This window comes from Arvicanthis niloticus, chromosome 10, assembly GCF_011762505.2.
Source record: "Arvicanthis niloticus isolate mArvNil1 chromosome 10, mArvNil1.pat.X, whole genome shotgun sequence".
Classification (NCBI taxonomy): Eukaryota; Metazoa; Chordata; class Mammalia; order Rodentia; family Muridae; genus Arvicanthis; species Arvicanthis niloticus.
This window is the reverse complement of record NC_047667.1, coordinates 52,147,914-52,160,277: the sequence shown is the minus strand read 5'-3', so window position 1 is coordinate 52,160,277 and position 12,364 is coordinate 52,147,914. Positions and strand designations below refer to the sequence as shown.

The following is a 12,364-nucleotide window of genomic DNA, read 5'->3' as shown; positions in this document are numbered from 1 at the left end:
CTTTTTCCTTTCCTTTTTTTCCTTTTTCCTTTCCTTTTTCCTTTTTCCTTTCCTTTCCTTTTTCCTTTCCTTTTTCCTTTTTCCTTTCCTTTCCTTTTTCCTTTCCTTTTTCCTTTTTCCTTTCCTTTCCTTTTTCCTTTCCTTTCCTTTTTCCTTTCCTTTCCTTTCCTTCTCACTATGATTTAACAAAGCTAGAGATGGGACCCAGAGCCTTACACAGGCAAGACAAATGCTCTACCATTGAGCCACACGCTTCCCCTAATATTTTCTCTCTGGTGTTTTGTTTGTTTGTTTGTTTGTTTGTTTGTTTTTTCCAAGACAGAGTTTCTCTGTGGAGCCCCGGCTGTCCTAGAATTTGCTCTGGATACCAGGCTGGGTTTGAACTCAGATCCACCCACCTCTGCCTCCAAGTGCTGGGATTGAAGGCATGTACCACCATCACCAAGCTTACCTCCCCTATTTTTTAATATCCCGATTTGCATAATAAATTTTGAAGTCACATATACATGCAGAATGTGAAATGAAATTCCCAGAAAAGAAAAGCCACAGTTAAAGATTTTTCAAGGATGATTAACCGATTGATTAGAACTTCATGGTTGTAGAGAGTTTTGGACTGACCCAGATCTTGTGCTATCTGTAGACCTCTTAATAGTTGTCCACAGCTTACCTGTTGAGTCCTGCCTAACATCTTTTCAATCATGAGGTGAATCCCTCTGAATGTGTTAATTTAACAGATCCCATAGCTCCTAGAAACCCCCAAACTAAGAACAACATCAGAGAACATGAGACCTATGGCACAGATTTACCCACCTTCCCATAACCCCCCTACCTGACATTCCCACTAATATACTTAAAAATATCTTGACTTATAACTGACTATCTTTTGGTCTATGCCCCTGAAAGACTTTCCATGTTGGAACATGCATGGTATTTGGGACAACCTAAGTCTGTATTCTAGGGTCGTTGTCATTTCCCCTTAAGGTAATACCTATGTGTTGAGTCAACAAAAAGTTTTTTTTTTTAATTTAGAAACATTTTACTAGCTTCTGTGTTCTATGTATTATTTTGTCTATTTTGCTGTTGAAGAGAGTCCCGCCACCTCAAAATAAAATACATTGGATTATGAAAATACCTGCTTCAAAATGATTTCCATCACATACTTTTGTAGAGACAACTCGAGTTCAGGATCAGACTCCAGCATGCAGGCGAGCCTTAGGAAGTCTAAGAGGGCAGAGGGAAAGGGCAGGTTCAGCAATGCTAGAGATACAGTCTTTTTGTTCCCATTCCCTGAGACAGTGTTCCTTACAGTTTCCTGGGGTCTGAGGAGTCTCTGGGAGACTGCTGGATAGAAAAGGCCAAGAGAAATCCACAGAAGACTGCTCACAGGTTGTGGGCTTCTCTACATTTAGTTGTATGTGGCTTGGTATCAGGATTGAATTATTAAAATGCATTATAACTAGGGAAGATTGTTACTTGTGGATTTTATCTTGAATTTTGCCCTGCAGGCTTCTTAGGTGCCTTGCTGTAGTCATATGGAAGCTTGACATGAATTGAATGGTTTGGGAAAAAATTGAGTGAAGAAGACTAGGAAGTCAAGGACAGCACTCTGACATCCCCAACAGTTAAGGAAAGGGAAGGAAATGGGTAAAAGGCACTGAAGATGGCTGGTTTGTGGAACAGAAGCAAACCTAAAACAAATACTGTTAGAGCCCCAGGAAAATAGAGAGCATGCTTTCCATGGTACAATTAATTGAAGTCAAGTGAGGGGCTTGTGCCTGTAGCCCTAGCAGGAGAGGAGCTGAGGCAGGAAGACTGCTTGGACCTGAGCCACAAAGTTCAAGGTCAACCTGGACAACAGGACAAGAACCCATCTCAAAAACAAAACAAAGTAAAACTAAACAACAAGCATAACAAAAGCCATACGGGGGTGGTGGCATACCTCTTCCCATTCTCAAGAACAGCAGTTCTAAAAACCTAGTCATCTTCTTGTCCTGGCCACCAGTTTCCACTTACCATCTTTCAAACACCATTGAGAAAAAACACAGAGCATCTCTGACTCCTGCTTGTCCTCAACCTTCCAATGAGTTTCTATCTATTTGTCTTAGGGTTTTACTGCTGTGAACAGACACCATGACTATGGCAAGTCTTATAAAGGACAACATTTAATTGAAGCTGGCTTACAGGTTCAGAGGTTCAGTTCATTATCATTAAGGTAGGAGCATGGCAGCCTCCAGGCAGGCATGGCACTGGAGGAGCTTGTTCTGAAGAGACACAGGAGAAAACTGACTCTCATGTAGCCAGGAGGAGGGTCTCAAAGTCCACTCCACAGTGATACTCTTCCTCCAACAAGGTCACACCTATTCCAACAAGGCCACACCTCCTAATAGTGGCACTCCCCGGGGCCAAGCATATTCAAACCACCACATTTCACTCCCTGGACCAGGCATATTCAAACCACCACAATATGCAATGTATATTTATTGGTAAATAAGAAGATATAAGAACAGATATGACACAAATAGATACATAGAAACTTATGAGACATTAGAGGGTAAATAGGAGTCAAGGATGCTTTGTATTTTGTCTTGTTAGTGTTTGGAAGAAGATAGACAGGAATCAGTGGCCAGGAGAGGAAGATAGCTAGGTACTCAGCATTGTTCTGAAGAATGGGAAATCTGTCTCCTTCATGTCCAGGCAGAGGGCCAGAGCTGTGTGAAGGGATATGTCCATTTGCCACAGGGCTATTGACATTGGCATATGTCCCTACTGACCACTACAGAGGCAAAGCATCTGTCTATACATGGAGACTACTTACTTTTGTGGTCACCAGAAGGATAATAATCCATGAAGCCCATACATTTTGTGAAAAACTCGTCGAAGTTAAAAGTTGGGGGTGGTTTTAAGAAGCTAACCTAGATAAAACAAACAGTAAACTTTGTTATTCTGGGGTTGCATGACCCTAGGAATATTGTTTCACAGCCAACAGTACGTCTAGCATAGAACACACAGCAACTTTAACAACAATTTAAGGATTTTTGTTTTGTTTGATACAAGGTCTCTCACTCTTTGGCTCAGAATGTACAAGTTCAAGGCTGGCCCTTGAACTTCCAGCCATCCTATGTCTTGGCTTCTCAAGTGCTAGAATTACAAGTATGAGCCGCCAAGCCCTATTTGATTATTATGTTATTATTATTATTATTATTATTATTATTATTATTATTATTACTATTAGTAGCAGTGGTAGTATTTGTCAGTACAAGGGATTGTTTTGCTTTGTTTTGTTTTGTTTGAGACAGGATCTCACTATGTAGTTCTGAATAACCTAGTATTCAATACATAGACCAGGCTGGCCTACAACTCACAAAGATCCACTTATTTCTGCTTGCTGAGTGCTGTGGTTAAAGGCAAGTACCATCTTTTCAGGTCCAGTAAGGGCACATCCCAGGCCCACAGGCGATTGAACATAGGACCTTGTACTCCACCACCAAGCTATAGCTACAGCCTCCTTTGTTTGTTTGTTTGCTGTTGTTTGAGATAGGGTCTTGCTCAAGCTAGCCTCAAATTTGTTAAGGTTAGTTTCCCAAGTGCTAAGACTATAGGTATATGTCACCAACATACCATTACCATGGGTTTGTAAACTGTAATTTTGAACTGAGGCAGGTTGCATTTGCCAGTAGTGCAGGCCTATAATCCCAACTATGTGGGATGCTGAAGCAAAAAGATTAAAAAGAATTAAGGATTTCCTATACTATGAAGTAAGTTAAAGGAGAGCCTGGGCTAGTTAGTGAGGCTCTGCCTCAACGTTGAAATTAAAAAAAGATGCTGGGGTTATAATTCAGTGAGACAGGTTGCTGGCCTAGCATGTGCGTGCTTTTGTCCTTCAGTACTGTCCAAAAGACAATTTCTGTTGTAATTTTAAAGGCTGAGGGGCATAGCTCAGACTGGACCTATGCTTAGCTCCTAAGTCCTGGGGTCAACTTTTAGCTCAAAAAAGAAAAGAGAAAAAAAATATTTTTTTCAGTTACTTTTTAAGACATTAAGGGTATGTATGCATGAAGGGCCACTTGTTTATGTTTTTCTGCCCTGAAGGTCTTTGTTCTTTATTTCTTTCTGAACATTTCAAGTCAAATAAAACCTGCGAAAACCATATTCCCTTCTTTCTTTCTTTCTTTCTTTCTTTCTTTCTTTTTTTCTTTCTTTCTTTTTCTTCTCTTTCTGCAGAGTTAGATACAGAGTTGGAGGCCATTATCCACTGAAGAGTGGGTATTACAGAGAGAGGGCCGCTTGGAGAGAGGATGATATACACTCAGAATATGAGTGCAGGCTTCCCAGGAGGGATTCTCATCCCATTTCTTTCTTACAAGTGAAAAAAAAAAAAAACAAAAAAAACAAACAAAAAAAAAAAACAAGGTGTGTTAATGCCTAAAATGTTCTCAGAAAAACCATGTACTCTGTAATATGATACATTGAGTCTGCCACATCCTCTGATATTCCTACCTCTAAAAAAAATGCAGAAATTAAGTCCAACAATGAAGAAGCAACAGGCAAAAACAGATGGGGGTATGTCTAGCAAATAGCTGACAGTCCACGGGTGAGTGTTAGGAGGTTGTTGGCAGAGAAAAGTGCTACCATTCACAGGGCACACACTGAAATCCTAGCAGTCAGGAGGTGGAGGCAGGAGGACCAGTAATTTAAGGCCACCTTTAGCTAGCTATATAATGAGTTCAAGGTTAGCTTGGCCTACATAAGACCCCCATCTCAACAAAAAACAGACAAGTGAGGATCAGACATTACAATTCCCAACTGTCCCTATGTCACCCCATAACTTCATTTACCCTCAGTGGGGGTTTGGGAGGAACATTTTTTTTCTTGGGCTCAGCAGCCCTGGTTCCTCCCACAGGACATGTCCTTAGTCTAACCCTGGCTCCCTGCTGGCACAAACTGGCAGCAGACACAGTGCTCTCACCTTAACCGCTCTCTGATCCGGAATCCTCTCGATTTCAATCATGCTCCGATCACAAAGCTGCCAGCAGTTTGGTGACAGAATAACATCATTCATCTGAGCCATGCCCTGAGCAAGGCGTACATCATCCACTGCCTGGCCAATCACCAGGAAGTAGTTCCGTGTTTCATCCCCAAAGACCAACATGGTGATGTGGCCCGCAGCCAGCCCTGAAGGAAGCAAGCAATGGGTTTGCACAACAAGTTCTGGGTTACTTCCCAGAAGCACTGGATCTTGGAAAAAAATCAGATGTGACCACACTACCTCTAAGCGAAATCCCACTTTTAAAATTTTACATAGAACTCAGAGAATGTCTCTTCCAGGTCCCAGCCGTTCCAGATGCCCCTTCTTTAAAGTTAGAGAGCACAATTCCTAATTTTCACCTTTTGGTGAAACTGTTTTTTGGGATGGGGGATGTTTTGAGACAAGGTTTTTCTGTACAGCCCTGACTGTCCTGGAACTCACTCTGTAGACCAGGCTGGCCTGGAACTAACAGAGATCCATCTGCCTCATGAGTGCTGGGATTAAAGGTGTGGGCTTCCATGCCTGGCTTCCTCTAATTTGTTTTCAAATCAGAAATGAAGCTTTTAGTAATTGAATAATAATACAGAGATGCTGTAAGATATGACATGCGTATAAAAATTATATATATATACATATGTAAATATATATATGTATGTATATACACACAGTATATGACAGAGTGCTCTTAAATTACTGTAATTAATGTAATCAAAGTTTGTTTTCCATCTTTGATCTTTGTGCTGATTCTGTTTGTGACTGTAGCCTTGGCTGGGCCCCAAACTCCCACCAATTTCTCATTCTTACCCTCCCAAATGCTGAGATTGTAGGAGTACACTCCCAGCCCCCACTCCATCCTCTCCCCCACCTCCACCCCACCCCGTCCCCCAGACAACTGTGCTCATTTGTCGATGCTGACTTCCCTGGTAATATATGTTTGTTTCCATCCGAAACACAGTATTACTTAGACTTACTATAAGAAAAGAGGAGAGATGCCAAAGCAAGCTTCTCTATGAGCCCTTCACAATGTACATGAGGGTTTGGGTTACTATCTTTTTTTTTTTTTTGACAAGGTTTCACATAACCCAGGCTGGCCTCTGATTCAGTAAGTAGCAGAGCCTGATCTTAAACTTCAGATGCCCCTGCATTTAATGCCCAGCTGCTGGGATTACAGACATGTGCCACTGTGCCCAGTCTGGGTTATTTTCATTCTAAAAAGTACACTACATTAGTTTCTCTGAGCAAAGTTGGGAAAAAAAAAGTGTTGTGGGGTTATTCACCAGAGAAGATTGCTCCAACATGGCTTTAAGCCAACAGAAGGTCTTTATTAGCTGGCTAGCAACTACACTGGGTGCTCAGAATTCCAGTGTAGCCTTGAGCCTTTCTCGGGATCAGCCTCTAAGCACAAAAACCATGTTTTGAGTTGACATGCATCAGTTAACAAGAACAATTAGCCAGACGAAGAACTACAGAAGCTAAAAAAAACAAGGTTAGTACATTTAGAGACTTTCCCAGAACTATATGGACTTCGATAGATTAGACCTTTGTTTTAGTTTTGGCAGGTGGGGCTGTGTACATGCCAAGTTTTATAGCCAGAATGGCACTTCCATCATGGAGTCAGTTGTGCTAAGGCCTCAGGGCCTACTTAATTCTGGTGCCCTATAATAAAAACAAAACAAACAAGCAAACAAAAACCACATTCAGTGATGCAATGGCTGGTCTTTCAAAGAATATATATATTTGGAAAATTTGAAAATCGGTATTAAAAGATAGATTATCTAAGACAACGTTAAATAAAGAGAAATAATAAATTGGATAACCTATGATGATCGTATTAGTTATAATATTTGTAATTTTTAAAAAATATATTATTATTAGTGAGAGAGAGAGAGAGAGAGAGAGAGAGAGAGAGAGAGAGAGAGAGATAATACTATGGCCTATGTACAGAGAGATCAGAGGACAACTTAGTAGAATTTGTTCTCTTTCATTTTTATGTGAAGTCTTTTCACCAACTCAGCCATGTTTCTGGCCTCCATGTTTGAGATGTCTACATTCATACATTTCAGTCTCCAATGGCACCGCCACAGCTCTGGCTGCCACTCATCATCCACACTTCTCAGAATCTTTGTCCTCATGGGTACCATGATGAGATGAGAACAACAGAGTGTGTGCAAAGTCTTTGTGCAGTACGGAGGGAGCCGAGGGTGGCTGTTACCCTGTCAGGAGCATGTCCTCAACAAGCCCAGTTACAGAAACTGAGCTGTGCTGCAGACACAACTTGTTAAACTCTTTGTCATTCCTTTTTACAAAATGATTATTTTATTCAAAAGAGGGTTTTGCCTACAATCATGTATGTAAACTGTGTGCACACCTGGTGCTGTTGGTGGTCAGAAGGGGGCATTGTATTCTCTGGAACTGAAGTCATAGATGGTTGTGAGGTGCTGTGTGGGTGGTGAGAACTTAACCTGAATCTACTGGAAGACCTGCCAATGCTCTTAACCAGTGAGCTACTTCTCCAGTCTCTGTGTAGTATTCTTAGGGAGTAACAGATAACCAGTCTTATGACATTGCTGAATCTGTGTAATGGTAGACTACTCTCTGTTGTAATTAATGCTATACAACCTGGACAAGCAACAAGATATGACACTGATAGCAATTCCTTTATTCAGTTCTTGTTATAGGTCAAGTACCAGACAAACTATGTGAGGCCTGGGCTATTAGTAAAGTCTACACACAGATGAGGATAATCTCCTCCCCTTTCTTATTGTTATTGACACAGGTATAGGTCATATAGTCCAGGATGGCCTTGAACTTGTTAAATAATCAAGGGTAATTTTGAACTTCTTATCCTCCTGCCTCTACTACTTAAATGCTAGGATTAAAGGCATGTACTATCACACATGGTTTATAAAGCACTAGGAACAAAACCCAGGAAACTACATCGTGGTACTCTTGTAACTGAGCTACACCCCTGGGATCTTATACTTCTCCTCCTCCTGCCTCCGCTTTCTGAGTGCTTACATTATAAGCACTGCCACCATACCCGGTTTACGTGGTTCTTGAAATCCGAGGCATTCTGCACAGTAGGCAAGCACTCTGCAAATTGAGTTATACCTCTAGGCCTAAAAGTATTTATTTCTTGAGACAATTTCCCTGTATAGCCAGGGCTGTCCTCAAGCTACAATAGTTTCCTGTATGCCTTGAGTGGTACAATTATAGGCATCTACAGGCATGTGCCACCACATCCAGTCTATCCTACTTTTATAATAGCCTACTTTGTAGACATCATAATCATCTCCAGTTCTCTCAAATGATTACTGAGTGAGCAAAAAGTTGTATTCTGGTTAGCCCAGTTCCAAAGCATGATGGTAGGCCAAACCAGCATGTTCTAGGTGTGAGGACCCAGATCCCAACTACTGTAGCATCTGTTCTTTCCCAAATCTTTTGTTTATTTATTTTTTGAGGCTGTCTTGTTATGTCACCCTATCTGGCCCAAAACTTTCAGCTCTCCTCCTGCCTCAGCCTCCTGAGAGTTGAGATTACAGGCATACACCACCATGCCCAGATCTGGATACTTACCTATCTTAACGCGAATATCCAGGCCTTCTTCAACCTCCTTGGCTTCAAACAAGTCATGGATCTCCAGGCTGCACTTAATTACCACTGTGATGATGTTCTTCAGTTGCTTTCGTTCCACTTTCCACAGGGCCAGCAAGGCGTCACCTTTAAGAGAGACACTCTGGGGGCTTTAACCCTACTCTGGAGATCAGGGTGTTTTGCATGAACATTGCATAAGCTTGTGCTGCTTCAAATATTTCTTAGCCCATTCCTTGACCACAACGCTCTGAGGTGCCTCCTTTGTAACAGAGTAGGCTATTTGGTTCTTCCTTTCTACCCTCCCCATCTCAGTCAGCTTTCATACCTGCAAATTTTAGGATGTCTCCTCCAAAAATCAGCACTTCTAAAAGAAAGAAGAAGAAGAGGAAAGAAAGAAAAAAAGAAAAGTCAAGTCAGACTTATTCTTTAACATTACTCATTGGTAAATTAGAAGCAGGCTTGGTAGCATGGTTGCACACAGTTTTCTAGGACTTGGAAAGCTGAGACAGAAGGATCACTGTGAGTTTGAGGACAGACTGGGATACATAGCTAAATCTTAGAGCTTGTCTAAGAGGAGAGAGAGAGAGAGAGAGAGAGAGAGAGAGAGAGAGAGAGGAAGAAGAAGAAGAAGAAGAAGAAGAAGAAGAAGAAGAAGAAGAAGAAGAAGAAGAAGAAGAAAGAAAGAAAGAAAGAAAGAAAGAAAGAAAGAAAGAAAGAAAGAAAGAAGAGGAGGAGGAAAAGGGAAGGGAAGAGGAGGAGGAAGAAGAAGAAAAGAAGTGGGGTAGCAAGAATATCAAGTTAGAAAATACACATCTATCAAAGATGACATCTCATTACTTCTGTGTAGGCCAGTGAGTACCACAACCAAACTGTATCTGTGCTACAGAAAAACAAATAGACAAACAAACAAAGCAAAGCAAAAATTGAACAAACAAGCCAGGAAACAGGAGGGCAGAGTTCCCCCAAGACCTAAGGATACTTGCCCTCCTCCCAGTGTATGAGAATGCAAGCCACCCTTTCAGAGAGCATAGGCTGGTGGATAGATGGAATTCTCCACAAAAACAGGAGTAAGGATATGAGCTTTGTTTGTTGCCATTTTCTTTAGAAGTTTAGAGTCTTGACTGTGAGCGGAGATTTGCAGATGTGAGCTACCACTTGTTCTCTGCTTCATCCCCCCCCCCCCCGTGTGTGTGTGTGTGCGTGTGTGTGTGTGTGTGTGTGTGTGTATCTGTGTGTTTGCTGGTAATAGAACTCAGGGCCTCAGGCATTTGTTGCATTCTGGGAAAGTATTCTACCAGTATGTTTTGGGATGGGGCATTGAAACAGTCTCATTTAACTTAAGACTAGCCGGAAGTCACTATTTAACTTAAGTAACCTTGTTTATGTTCTCTCTGCCTCTGTTTCCTAAGTCTTGGGGTTAGGATTTTTTTCCCCTACATTAGTGAGTATCAGCCTAGGGTTAGAGAGGTGGCTATGTGGTTAAGAGCCCTGGCTGAGCTTGGTGGTGGTGGTACATGCCTTTAAACTCAGTGCTCGGGAGGCAGGGGCAGGCAGATCTCTGAGAGTTGGAGGCCAGCCTGGTTTACAGAGTGAGTTCCAGAATAGCTAGGGTCCCACAGAGAAATCCTGTCTCAAATAACCAATAAAACAAAACAAACAAATCCCAAACAAACAAAACAAGCTCTTGCTGCTTTCCCAGAGGGCTGGGTTTCATTCCCAGCATCCATGTGGCAGCTCACAACCATCTATAACTCCAGATCCAGGGAAGCTGATACCTTCTTTTGTCCTCTGTGGGCACCAGGCATGCATCTATGCACAGACAGATATGCAGGCACAACACCCACACACAGAATAAAATATTAATTAATAAAAATTTGAAGAACATCAACCTAGGAATAGTGGCTCATTCCTATAATCTCAGTATTGGCAGGCTAAGGCAAGAGGATTGTTTTGGGGTTTTTTTGTTTTGTTTTGTTTTTTAGTTTAAGATCATATTTACATAATAAGTTCCAAGCTAGCCTGGGCTATAAACTCAGGTCTTTAATACGAAACATCTTTTCTCTCATGGAGTCTTACTAGTAAGGCTTGATCATATTCCTTTAGCTATATTAGAGCATCATTACAAGTGCTGATGACTGTCTTGGTTTGCTTTTTCTTGCTGCAATAAACACCATCCACATCTGTGAGGGGAAAGGGCTTCTTTTAGCTTATATCATGAAGGGAGTTCAGGGCAAGAGTTCAAGCAGGAACGTGGAGGCAGAAAGTTAAATAGAGACCATGGAGCAGTGCTGTGTATTGGTTTGCACCCATGGCTCACCTAGACTGCTTTTTTTTATATATATATACAACTCAGGCCCCTCTGCCGAGCAGTGGGTTGTCTGGAAGCTTTCACATCAACTGTTAACTGAGAAGATGCCCCACAGACTTTCCAACAGGTCATCCTGATGAAGGTGTTCTTTCAATCAAAGTTCCTTCTTTCCAGATGCCGTTAGCTTGTGTTAAGTTGACAAAAACAAACAAACCACTAACCAGAAGGAGGTGTGTGTGTGTGTGTGTGTGTGTGTATTTCCTGGAGAATATGAACAATGAAAATAACTGTACAAATACCAACAGAGCAACAGTCTGAGAAACTGTCCAGCAATCCCGCAAGCACACTTACTCTCCACTATCGCACTAATGTAATAATTGAGAATCTCCACCAGCTGCTCAGCTCCTCGGTCCATGTACATGGCTGTGCTGAACTTCTCAGTCATTGCAGTAAAACCTGTAAGAAACAGAAGCAGCTGGTTTCCTAGGAGCCAAGCACGGCCAGCAGAGGGCTCACTGGCCGGCCTGGCAGTGGGAGCCACTAAAAGTGGCAGAGTTTCAAATGACCTTAGAGTGTGTGGCCAGACAGTAGCCATGCAGAGTTTAGGAGGTTAGGGGTCAGGGAAAGCAATCTCTTCCTTCTAGGCTCCCAGTGTAAACAGTGATAACAGCAGAGCATTGGAAATGGAAGTTTTTGTTCCTTGGTTCAAAGGCCACACATTTTTCAAACGCTTCTGAAGAGATAGGTTTGTATGAGGGTGTAGACACGGGCAGGTCATTTCTTGAGTTAGCTTGTTGGTGATATATGTGGGACTTGAGAGACCAGGCTATGAAGTTGGGGCAGGAACACTGGAGCCAGAAGTCCCAGATGGGGATCTTGAGTGCCTTAAAGACATGCCTGTGACTGAAAGCTGGGGAAAGGGGAAGATGAGAGACATCTGGAGTCAGAGGTCATTGCCTCATTCCTGTGAGCACAGTGAAATGAGCTGCTCTGCTTCTCTAACAGCCTAGGGATTTGAAACCGGTGCCCCCACCACCGTCACAACCGCGTGTGACTTCTGATGTGAGCCTGCTGCTCACCCACATTCAACAAGCATCCCTTTGGCACTTGCCTGAAATATCAACAAACATCAGAACTCCATCAAAGCATTTCACTGATGGCCTCTCCGGAGAGAAATCTCCGTAGACAATGAGGTCTGGTAAGTGAGCAGCTATCTTGACGATTGCCCTGTCTTGTAATTCCTGCCTTCGAGCACTCATATTCAAGGACAGTGGTCAGGATTTTTCAGCGCCAGGAAGCTGTCTCCTCAAGTAGGTCTTCTAGAAACAAAAGTTGGGAATGGAGGGAATCTCACTGATGTGTTTGTTCTCTTTTCTATTTGTTTTTCTCCTGGGGTTTTGTTCTACCCTGTGGATGGCTTGCTTAAATAAATGACT

At 42.2% G+C, this 12,364-nt stretch overlaps 1 protein-coding gene across 4 annotated transcripts in view; it reads right to left on the bottom strand.

Moving 5' to 3' along the window:
- Adcy10 (adenylate cyclase 10) overlaps positions 1 to 12,364 on the bottom strand; it is an 85,325-nt gene that overhangs the window by 61,314 nt on the left and 11,647 nt on the right. For all 4 annotated transcript variants that reach the window (XM_076941529.1, XM_076941528.1, XM_076941530.1 and 1 more), the window contains 7 exons: positions 12,040 to 12,247; positions 11,280 to 11,384; positions 8,946 to 8,984; positions 8,603 to 8,746; positions 4,967 to 5,172; positions 2,816 to 2,912; positions 1,133 to 1,221 (listed from right to left, as the gene is read on the bottom strand). In XM_076941529.1, coding sequence (XP_076797644.1) covers positions 1,133 to 1,221; positions 2,816 to 2,912; positions 4,967 to 5,172; positions 8,603 to 8,746; positions 8,946 to 8,984; positions 11,280 to 11,384; positions 12,040 to 12,187 — 828 coding nt within the window. In that variant the 5' untranslated portion in view covers positions 12,188 to 12,247. The remainder of the gene's footprint in view (positions 1 to 1,132; positions 1,222 to 2,815; positions 2,913 to 4,966; positions 5,173 to 8,602; positions 8,747 to 8,945; positions 8,985 to 11,279; positions 11,385 to 12,039; positions 12,248 to 12,364) is intronic.